This window comes from Haliotis asinina, chromosome 1 (genome assembly GCF_037392515.1).
Source record: "Haliotis asinina isolate JCU_RB_2024 chromosome 1, JCU_Hal_asi_v2, whole genome shotgun sequence".
Classification (NCBI taxonomy): domain Eukaryota; kingdom Metazoa; phylum Mollusca; class Gastropoda; order Lepetellida; family Haliotidae; genus Haliotis; species Haliotis asinina.
In genome coordinates this window covers 4,521,021-4,533,352 of record NC_090280.1, presented here as the reverse complement: position 1 = coordinate 4,533,352, position 12,332 = coordinate 4,521,021, and the positions used below count along the sequence as shown (strand labels likewise).

Sequence of the window (12,332 nt, the reverse complement as noted above, 5' to 3'; positions counted from 1 at the left end):
TCTCTGAATGAAATTTTATTTACAGCTTACAAGTTTTGACTGCGCTGACAACCAAAGACAAGAGACGAACGGTGTACAAATGAACTTTCTTACAAATATCCATTAGGACTGTTGACTAATTCCACTGTTACCTAACAGAAAGGCACCATGCATCAGAGAACAGTCACCAAGGAACCAGAACCAGTCTCCTTTTGGCCTGATATTATCAGTCCTCACACACAATTACAAAAGAGAGAAGTTCTTGAACAGGAGTATCGTCTTAAAGATATATAGCAAGTTTGTGATGGAATGAAGAAAAATTAGAACAAATTTGAACCAAAGAGTTGCCAGGACAACAGGACCAGATGATCACTCTGATTCAGGTCCTGGTATGTACACAACGACTTCGAAACAGACATCACAGAAATAGTGAATAACTATCAGCGGCAGTCATAAAAAGTGGAGGTCGCATGACTTGGGTCACATGACCAGCATGACATTACATACTGTACATACATACATTCCACTTGGTGACGGACTACCATGGCAGAGAGAGATAAAATGCGTTGAACATTATCTGCAGGGTTTGAAGTTGACAATTATCTTAATACCTTGAATTTCCATTGACAAACGTCTCAAGACAGTAAAGAGAGACACAGTACACAAAAAAAAACCAAACCAAAACAAAAACATCAATAACTGAGACACAGTAAACCTTCCTTTATTTCCAACCCTGTAGGGTGTCCCCTAACACCAGGAAGAGTTTTTTGGATGGGAGTAACCAGTGTCACAAATTAAGGGGGTCCTTGGATTGTTCAGGTCCTCATGTGTTACTTGAATGCTGGGATCAATTCAATTTGAACATACCTCACTAACTGTTAACATTACAGTTCTGACAAAGATCCATGGATTTTCTTGCTTGTTTTGGGTCACTGGTAACAAAAATTTGAACTTGTCAGGCGCAACAGTTAACCAATTCTTTGTAGCTTCTGCATAATGTTGACTAAACCTACAGTCTTCAGGACATATGCATTCTGCACAGATGTTATAAAATGTGCACTATACTTCATACTCTCTTGACAGCACAGACTTAAAGAACAGCCATAGAGCAACAAAACAGCATTTCCTTCAGACCAAATGATTATGCAAAGAGCAGTAGTTTTGTTTCCTTCTCTGACAAAGCAGTTGAAGTTCACAAAGCGAGATCTGCCAAAATGAGAATGAACATGAAAGAATAGCATAAAGCAGCATGTGTTTGAAAAGTATCTATACACAAGACATGTTCACCTTGTATGTAATACAGTGCAAATGGTCTGTAGATTTGGAACACAATGACTGTTGATTTCCTCATGGTATCAAACCAACTGGAAAGTGGCCGAGCTAGTGATCAGCTCCGGCAGGGGATATGTTTCAACTGAAAGAAATGGCTAATTCCTGACCCACCCAACAATGATGACCCACCCAACACAAGGAACTTCATCATGTTCTCACAACAGTCATGCATGCAAGGACACAATTGACATAAGTGAACTTTGACGCAGTGGTCATTTACACACAGCAAGCTATTTACAACTATATAATTACAAGTAGGTTTATATATATATATATTCCTATATACATTTAAAACTTCCAAACATACAATGGTTAAAAATGGCAGACCATTTTCTACCCGACGTTAAGGAATATGTTAAGATGTAGCCTAGGCCAATTTGGGACACCAGGTGTCACATGGGACAGTCATGTGCAAGTAGCCATGGGAGAACTGACACAACCTTTCCTCTTGTTACAGACTAGATGTGATCATGGGGGTAAAACAAACAGAATCAGATTCAATCAACTCTGAGATCATGTAATTTGGGTGTACATGTTGTACTGTTGGGCCCAGATGGTATATCTTATAAAAGTATTAAGTACAAAAGAGTTCTATGCACTGGACTACATAATGGGAATGCAAGACCTTTTAGGCTCTGTACAATACAGAAGCTTACGATGTGTAATCAGTGCAACACATTCTTGATATGATGAAGATGTAGATCAAGAGTTGGTTGATAATACTACAGTCTACAGGGAAGATAACAAAACAACAGGGGGAATTAACAAATGATAAAACTCAGCTAAAATGCCAAAAAGCGTATTTATTTGTGATTGCAATCAGTAACAAGTGAACCTAAAACCTGGATGCGTGCAGTGGAAACCTAAAACCCTCTCATGCCATTGCTACAAGGCAGTGGTTATGACGCCTTCAGTGATACTGGCTATAGTGCTTGTTTCATAATACTTATCCAACATCGCTTGGACCAAAACGCCTAACTGTCAGCCACTGACTGTCAAAGCATCCTGTTCTCATCTGACATTATTAATTCTGAGCTTAAAAAAAAGTGTTAGAACAACACAAAATTTACTATTATTTGAAGAAAAAAACAGTGTTTGATAAGCAGAAGTTTACTTTTGCTGAAAGCTTTTTGACACTGGCATGAGTATATGATGCTAGTTAAGTTTGATATTACTTATCATTGCATCCATCTATGGCTTCAGACTGTGACTGACTGCGTGGGTGAAGGAAGTGCTCTACCAGCTCTCAACTCTACACTATGATCAACTGCTTGGTGTGTGATATAGTCTCAAAACATCACTGGCTAAGCAGGCATAACAGCCTCAGAAGTTACCAGCCAGTTTCAAACTAACGTGTGACAATTCAATTTTGATTTGCACAATACTTGACATGACATATAACATATTTCTTATATCTTATTTTTGATGCTCTGAACACTAACAGAAATGGGACATTTTTCTTATTAAAAATGATTCCATCCAAAATTTCAACAGCCACTGTTTGGGGTCTTTCAGAAGATTCTGTCAGACTTTAATTTTACAAGCCATAGGCTAGTAGGAAGGCATTGATTTCAAATCTGTTGGCAGAATTGTCAGACTCATTTATAACAGTCAACAATGATAACATGAGTTTTGGGTCAAGGATGACATAAATTCCATGTTATGGTGCAAGTTGGACCTTGATGGACAAGCCACCCTGAAAGGTTACAACTATTAAAGTAGTCACCCACAAGAATTATCATGGTCCTCAGCTATAAATGCCTCTCAAAGACCTGTTTATGATGTGTTCAAATATTGCATAATCAAATAGTTAGTTGTGTAGAAAATAATCATGGACAAAGCATTATGTTTGACAATGCACACAGCCATGGATAAGATACCTGGTTTTGTCTTTGTAAAACTTGGTGTACTTCACCATGACAGGATATCATTTCTGTAACATGCTGTGTTGACAATCAAGCAATCTCTTAATTTGACTGACATATCAAATAAAATAGTTTTTTTCCATATCCCAATTGCACAGATAGATCTTCCTGAATATTCAATGTCAGCAGATCAGATGATCAGCAGGCTAGAGATAGCGATAAGTACTGAGTCCAAATCAGGTCAATTTACAGTGAAGATGTTACGGTCAAAAGTTGATGTGTAAAACCCAAGCTAAAACAGAATCATATTTTCAAATGCTACAGCGACAGAAACAGACAAGCGAAGTTTTCTAATCAAGAACATCAATTTTGCATCCACCCACCTGTCATTCAGCACCAAGGCAATTTACATTAGAAGGACCACAAACACGGGCAATGTTAGCAACTAATACAAGTTCAAATGTAAACATCACCTTGACCTGACTAATTAAGTGAGGAAGGTGGGTTGACAGCCACTCACTATGGCATATTGGTTATATCAAGGTGTTTGAGCTAAATGTGGGTGGACGGCCTGAAGTGATGCAGGTCTTAGACGTTTACCACTTTGGTGAAGCCCAGGTGGGTTGGCAGCCACTCACTATCGCATATTGGTTATGTCAAGGTGTTTGAGGTAAAAGTGGGTGGACAGGCTGAAGTGATGCAGGTCTCAGACGTTTACCACTCTGGCGAAGCCCAGTAGCATTGATATAATGCTGATAAAACCAAGACAAATATCCACACAAGTAACCAATATGGTTTTGGTTTGCCTAAGGTGGGCAACTGCAGAGTGAACTGTGCCATAGCCGACTGAATCAAACACACCCACTTTCATCCCCACTCCCACCATCCAAAAGTGACCTCAACCTTGAAAGGATATATCTGGTAACATACCAGATTTACTTTTGTTGCTTGCAAACTTGGGAAAGTAAGGCCATGCATACATAACAGCAAGCTGATAAAAATAATTCTTAGTTAGACTCAATTTCATAGCCATCTCAACAGTTACAGGAATTTGACCAGGTGCACAATACATATGGTGGGACACCACAAACCCTGAAATATTATTACCCTAAAACATATAAGAAACATCCCCTTAACACATGCTAAGGAGGTTTATGTACTGTGGTGTCAGAATGACCTATTTGTATTTTGACTGACAAGAACCAACGTGTCTCAGTTTCATGGTGCATATCGCTGCTGTGAATGTTCACAGGGGCTTCGTTATCCGAAGTCTCGCAAAGCCCACATGTGGGAGCACACCACTACTGTACATGTCAATAACTGGTGAACTGCAGAACCTTATGTAATCCACACACACACACACACATACACCTGTCAAACCACGTGGAAAACTCTCTCCTGATTCACAAGTACAGACTTTAAAACAGTCAACATAATCAACAATTTTAATATACTGGTAAAAATATGGCTTGATTGGATCTCATTGAATTCCAAGCAACCTACTATTACAGCCTCTTCCATCAGATGATGAAGTCAGCTCTCCTGAAGAGATGGGCAGGCTACACAAGAGTTGCACTAGATGTTGGTGTGTGTCCGTGATTGGATGAAGATGATGGTTCACAGTGTTGACCAGTGACTCACCACAATGACCACAGTTGTTGACAACACAAGGTGAAGAAGCTGAACTGGACACAGCTGTCCCAATGCCCAATACTGCACAGACACAGATAGAATAAGTCAGTCCAACATTTCTTCACAACTACACGTAACAATCCCAATTCCCTTCAGCAACAATGGCTTGCAGTTAACCATGCAGATGCACGTCACAGCCTCCATTCAAAATGTCTGTTTCTACAAGGTGGAAAAACTCTGACAGTCACTGCAAAATATTCAGAGTTCTCTCCCCTTTCACTGCAACAGGTATCCATTCACCTAAAATCATTTAATGTTCATGGCATCAGCTCAGAACTCTGCTCCAACACTATGATCTAGTCAAGTCAGAAAGGGTGTTTCCTTCTTGTCCTCTCCTCCCTATCCCTTGTTATCCCTTCACATCCCACCTGGAGACCACAGTCTCCCACTGCAGTAGCTTTCTCAAGAACAGTGCACAGCAAGCGACTGGACACTCAACATCCAGCACTTAATTCATGGTGGGTGTATTGCAACAAGTCAACAAGTCATGATTGTAACATGTGATTCATATAAATAATAGTTGGGGTGGTAACCTAGTTGGAACCTGCCTCATGCAGAGGTTCCAGCGGCCGCAGCAGCCCCTTGTGACGATGTGGCATCTCCGCCTGGGTTTTGTGATTTGCTGTCGTCTCCGACTTGGTCTGCTGACGAGTTGCTTTCAACATTTCTCACATGGGGAGGTATTAAGGTTGCATTAAGAGATGGGGCAATACTCAGTTCTGAAAGACAATCATTATGATGAGTGAGTTACTCCTACAAGCACAAGGGACTCAAAACATTAACATTAGCAACCTAGTTTGTTTCAAGGTTTCTAACTCACAGCTGATCACAAAACACTATATTATCACATCATCCGGCACTGTCTGAACCCCTTGTCTGTTAAATCGACGAAAAGCAGACAAGCTAACAATCATTTTCAGTGACAAAACTTGAGTCCACTTCCCTAATCTGTCATCATTTACAACAGATTTTAGTGTTAGAAAGTTTAGTAAGCCGAAAGAAAAATTCAAAATCATGGTTTCAGACTGCTCCAAGTGTGTATGTGATGTGAGACACCACACTCACCAATGCCCAAGCAGTATGATGTCAGCCCGTACATACTAAGTCTGCACCAATGATTGTGAGCAATAATTTATACACTGATGTATGGTGATGCCAAATCAACCAAGATGCTTCCTATAACAGGAACAGCTTGTTTGAAACTAACTGAAACCCCAAATCCTGTCGTGCCTGCAGTTTAAAATGAGTATGTCTCTGGTCCAAGCTTCTCACCTTCTTGAGTGAAGTTGAAAAGTGGGGGTAAAGGTTTTTGGTTAGGCAGTCTTGTTGCTGGGTCCCTCAATTCATGGAAGAAGGCGTGTGCGCAAGCTTCCAGTGGGGAGATACGACTTGATGGGGTGTATTCCAGTAGCCTGCTCACCAAGTTAATAGCCTCGGCTGGAGTTCGCTGTCTAAAAACCTTCAAGAAAATTGGAAAGGAAAACTCCCGAATTATCACAGAACAGCCAGACCATGCTCAAAGGCCCACCACCAAAACTCCCTACTTACATCTGGTTGTTATGTGACCCCGACACGGATACCTAGTTGCAGTGGGTGGCATCAGAAATAACAAGTAGCAGTCACAGTCATGCTGGTCTGGGTTCCACTGGTCAAAATAATCTTAACATTCGGGTGATCGTAATTCCAATACCTTAACACAGACTTAAGACAGTCTTAGCCATGAGGGTGATTTGCACAATGACACCATGGTAAACATGACATCACCTCACACATGTAAGGGCATTAGGATGCGTTCACATGTTTTCTAAAATATTTTCTTCTCTAATTGGAGGTAGACACCATTAGTAATATCAAACTTGACTGGGGATCATTTACATCTAGAGGTCAATTATAGGTCCTAAGTTTAGGAGAAAACAATTTGTTTTTATAAATGTTCTGTATGATTAATAGGCTAGAAGCATGAATTCAGCTCATACCAAATATCAATACATTTTGATAAAGTCTTCAGGACATTCTGGACAGCCATCAGTCAATTAGCTTGAAAACACACTGGTCTCAATATCTGGATATTAATTACCACATTTGGTTTAGTAAATTAACCGTTACCTTACAACTCTTTCACTGATCAACATATACTGCCAGCTTACAGAGACTCCATGGTACTGTGTAAAGACAATACACTGACTACACTTTGATTAAATGGATCAACTTACAATGAGATTAAGAACATACAGTGACTGTCCATCAATATTAATTGACCAGAAAGAGATCTCATTTAAGAACACAAGAATTCTTGGAAGAATTAAAATGTGAATTAGTGTGTTATGGTAGTCCATAAACAATGTGAGCTTATTAGACTATTACAACAAAACTGCTAACATGTTACTATTCTGTGAAAACAATAGCTACAAAAACATGCTGAAATTGCATTTCAAATCCTTAAAAAAATACATGCCTCAGTTAGCAACCAACTCATAGCAAAGCACAGTGTGCATCATGCAACTTCACATAAAGACCACTTTGGAACAAATTCTTAATATATTAAGAACAATCTGAATTAATGCATTTGGAGTTCTTTCATTTCAGTTCAATAAAAAAGGAAACATGGTGCCAACGGCTTTAGCCAGACCACAAGACACTTCTCATACACCTATTTCAGGTCATATTTTGAAAATGTAATAGGACTGAACAGTAACATGTAAAGTCATACTTCAGTGTTAAGATCGATGATACTACTACTACTACCACTAGATTTGTAAAGCACCTAACGTAGCAGTGAATGAGTTGGGTTAAAACTGCTTTTAGCAATATTCCAGCAATATCATAGTGTATGACACGAGAAGTGGGCATCACAAAATGTGCCACAATGGGGTATTGAATACAGGTCTTCTGTGTGACGATCGAACAACTTAATTACTAGTCTACTCCATCAATCCTATTAACATGTAACTGAAAATGTTAGGATTCGAAACTGAGGAAGACATTCAACAGTCCTTGCAATAATCCTAACAACAGAAAATAACTACTCTGACAATGAAAATATCCATTACTGTTAGTTATTTAGCACCATACAGACACCAGCTGTATATGGCCACCTGTAACTAATCAAGTACTGATTAAGCAATCAAGTGAGCCATATTGTGTGCAGTTGTCCATGACATCTGGTACCACAACAGTCATGAACAAAGGATATAAGTCTGACCACCTGATTTCAATAATCACTTCTTATGACCTGTAGAGTTTGCTGGGCACTACTGGGTATCTTTTCCAAACCATATTCCCATGGGGTTCAAGAATGCCACAGAATTTTTAACACTGCAGATTCTTACTGACACACATTCATTAGTCACTAGGCTAATTCAACGGGTATCAACACAACAAACCAGAAGCAAGCATGACCAGAATTCACACAGCTTGTCGGTGGTTGATGCTTACTTTTGTCCAGGGATGAGCTTTGATCTGTGGGAACTTAAACTCGGAATAGTTGGGATTCATCTCTCGGATCTGCTCCCGTGTTGGTGTACCAAGGACCTTGATGATTTCTACCAGCTGGTCAACGCCACTGTCCCCTGGAAAGATGGGCTGACCCAGAAGTAGCTCTGCCAAAACACACCCTGCTGACCAGACATCTGTAAAAATAACACTTAATATACCTTGCTGAAATGATGCACTAATACTGTACATTCAGATCAGATGCTGATCAGACATCTGTAAAAACAACATTAAATATACCTGGCTTAAATACTGCACAAATAATGTACAGTCTTTAACAACTTGCTGAACAGACATGTGACATTACTGAAACACGCTGAAGTCTGTAACAACCGGCTGACCAGAATTATGTGATCACACAGATACCGTACAGTCTGTCACACAAAAAAGTAGACACTGTCACATTAACCACTGATGCTAAAGGGCATTCTAAGATGCTTCGATGAAAGATCAAAGGCACCGACAATACTTTATCAGACGATAGTGTGCACTTTTTGCATTACGTAAAGTTTGTAAAGTGCTTTGTCGCATCCCGTTTCTTGGTTTGCAGTTGCATCACACATCTAACATCACTGTGGAAACATTATGCTTATGTTTTCCGACGGATAAAATATCTCATAATTAGACTCAAAATCTTACAGAGACACGGTAATGTTACGGTACATTCCCATAATGCAATCGTGGAATGTCGCTTTACTTGTCAGCTTCCTCTGAATGTAATGATCTAAACTTTTGTTGGGAGTGGAAATGAGGTGGTCATATTGCCTTGTATGGTTTAAGAGAATCACGAATGTAATTAAAATGATCTAGAGAAGATATTTAACCCGAACATAAACCATCACCAAAATGTTCATCATTTGTTTTTTTAGTAACCTTTGTCTTAACGTAGGGGGCTGACACGTCAAAAGAGTGTGGCAGTTAGCCCATTCTCTTCCCACGGAGGTTACTTGTCATATCTTCCTAAGTAACATCTGTTCTAATACGACCCTTTCATGGTGCAAGTGTTCAAGACTTGTGATTGGAAGCAATCAGATTTTGTAGTGCAATCAGCAACCTTGTTTCAAAAGTGATCGTTCGCAAGATCTCAGTAATTTCCGGATGCATCGTGAATACTTGAACCTCTTCTTGAGCGGGATACTCAAATGTTTCTTCTAGACAGAATTCAGTCATGCCACATTTGTTTCTCCACATTGCTTGCATTTGTCAAGTTGAATGTAGGCCGATGTAACATGTGTTCTGATTGGACAGAAAAAAGGGCAATAAATCTGCTGCCATATTTTGCCACTAGGGGATTTTATGAGAACCGCGAAATATGGCCATATTAGAACAGAGGTTCGTAGGAAGATATGACAAGTAACCTCTGTGGGAAGAGAATGCAGTTAGCCCTGTGCGAGAATTCTTAATTTAGGTCACAGACACTGTCTTTGTTTTCTGCCATAGATTAATCAATAACTGATTGATCTAATTGACTGAGACAAAGTATGTTCCACCAAAGTGGAAGTCTGATAACTGGTAATCCAGATAACACACCATGCATTCAATTCTGACTTAAGTGGACCCTGCAAATAACTGAGAAAGTGTCATTCAAAATATAACATGCTACATTTGATCATTCTACAAAAGGCACTGTGTAATTATACAACACAATGCAAATACCTATCAACAGAAGCATCACCATTTATACGTAACATACAGCCAAAGATTTCAAGCTGTCATCAGGTAGTGATATCCTAGCTCCATAACCACCATCACTACCCACCTATTTGTGCTGTGTAGTCTGTTGCCCCAAATATCAGCTCTGGGGCTCTGTAGTAACGTGAGCAGATGTACGATACATTTGGTTCTCCTTTAACAAGCACTTTAGCACTGAAACAAAGTAATATGTACCACTAGTGTAAAGTAATTTCCTGTGCAGATAGTGATCATACGAATTCATACAAATCTGAAATATGTAAAGGAGAATGTTCTACCAAAAGCAGATGACAACTTAATATTGACACATATCTTGCAAAATTCAATGAAACATGTCAAAGTGATTCTTCACCAACCACTGAATAATACATGATAGCAAAACTTTGTAATATGAACTGAGAATGGTTAATGTGGATCTTCAGTATGGATCTTCACAATACATCAGATCAAACTGTGTCAGTTAGGCTTCTAGTTGAAACAAGGCAGACATGTTGAACTTCATAAATACAAGAACAACAACTGTCGATCCCATATTCAAGAAGTATAATCCGGTTAACACAAATTTGATGTAAATTCAGTCAAGATACCTACCTTCCAAAATCACACAGTTTCAGAATCCCAGTTTCTGGGTCTAACAAGAGGTTTTGAGGTTTGATATCCCGATGACAAACTCCTTGTGAATGGATGTACGCAAGACTTCGGAAAAGTTGGTACATATACAACTGGAATACAATTCATTAATCATTAATGAACATTTGGGACATACAACTGTTACTCACTCTCAGCTGAGTTATCCCTGATTGATAAGCATCAGTTTTGATGCATTTGTAAGTTAGTGCTATGTTGTCCCATTGTGACATGAGTTCCCATGTAAACAACACTGAGAGATGTCCCCTAATTCATTTATCATTACATATCAGCTTCTTACTGTCACAAAAGGGTGCATGGGCTGGTCAAAATGACATAATATCACTTGCGCACAACAGCTGTATTACATCCTTCATCATTTCATTGTTTAACATCATTTCTTAAAACATCACTTCTGAGATTTTTAGCTGTCTGCTAGAGTTCAGAATGTGATGTGAACAAAACGAGGTCAGACTGTTTTGTACTTATGCATATTTTCAGTGTATGCACGTGTACAACTGAAACTACCTGTAAGACTATATACCTTTATGAAGAGCAGAGGGACTGAGTTCTTGCTCTTGCTGTAATGTCTTGCTACCCTGTAGACAGTTTCTGGGACATACTCCAAGACCAGGTTGAGGTACACCTCATCTTTCTACAACATAGAAATATCACTGTTCATGTGCATAGTAAATATAACATTCTTGTCCACATGTGATCGTCTTTGACTGAAACACCTAAATAGGACTCCCGTTTGTAAGTTGCAGGATTCACTTCAGGGTGTCCAAAGCAGATGATCTTAAACAATGCACACTACATACCTTAAAATCATTTTCCTGTTGGCTGAGATTTAGAAAAGCCTTTTGCAAGAAACATTCAACTGAACAAAATCATCAGACCTTGATATTCTGCCTCCATCCTAATCACCCATGCAATAATCTGAAAAGCACTGTTGTGATACTAATCAACCTTTCATATTTATGTTACTTAACTCACGATGAGCACAAATAAGAAAATAGATCCCAGCAACATATGCCTGTACCAAGAGGTGGCTAAATGGACCCTGGTGATCTGATGACTTGGTTGATTTCATGTCATCCCAAATTTTGAAAATCATTGGACTTCTGGTTTGTTGTGTTGATACCTGTTGAACGAACGCAAATTCTGAGAACATGTATTTACAAAACCCAACATCTCTAAATACATTCTTTATGGATAACAACTTCTTCTAGTGTATATGATTTTGTTTGATAACGGTATATGAATCCATACTGAAACGATGCATCAAACATGATAAAAGAAGTTGTTGTCCATAGAGAATCTTACTTTCTTGTGACTCTATACTTCAAAAATGCCCATCAAACAGATCATCTTTCTGTACACACGAGCCCTCAGCGTATCAGCAAATGAGTCAGCCAATAGGAAGCTGTCGTTACACTTGAGTGCACATCCACCCGCTATGAGTGGGTTCGGTCTCCCAAGGGCTTCGTTTTGAGGGAGTAGGCCCAAGTACAAAATACTGCACTTTTGAATCGCGGCTCTACGCCTATTATTTCATTTATTTGTTTTTTACAAGCAGCAATGTACATTTTAAGTCACGAATAAGTGATAATTGTGTTTTAATTATGTTTATGATTTTTTGGTTGCATCTGA

At 39.1% G+C, this 12,332-nt stretch overlaps 1 protein-coding gene across 4 annotated transcripts in view; it reads right to left on the bottom strand.

Moving 5' to 3' along the window:
• The window catches only part of LOC137286518 (glycogen synthase kinase-3 beta-like), a 28,290-nt gene continuing 15,958 nt past the window's right edge, over positions 1-12,332 (bottom strand). For 2 of the 4 annotated variants that reach the window (XM_067818460.1, XM_067818443.1), the window contains exons 4-9: positions 11,224-11,334; positions 10,644-10,774; positions 10,120-10,226; positions 8,304-8,497; positions 6,141-6,327; positions 1-5,587 (exon numbers count right to left, since the gene is read on the bottom strand). In XM_067818460.1, coding sequence (XP_067674561.1) covers positions 5,418-5,587; positions 6,141-6,327; positions 8,304-8,497; positions 10,120-10,226; positions 10,644-10,774; positions 11,224-11,334 — 900 coding nt within the window. In that variant the 3' untranslated portion in view covers positions 1-5,417. Of the gene's footprint in view, positions 5,588-6,140; positions 6,331-8,303; positions 8,498-10,119; positions 10,227-10,643; positions 10,775-11,223; positions 11,335-12,332 lie in introns of all 4 variants that reach the window. The other 2 variants (XM_067818436.1, XM_067818451.1) reach the window with 1 other exon arrangement.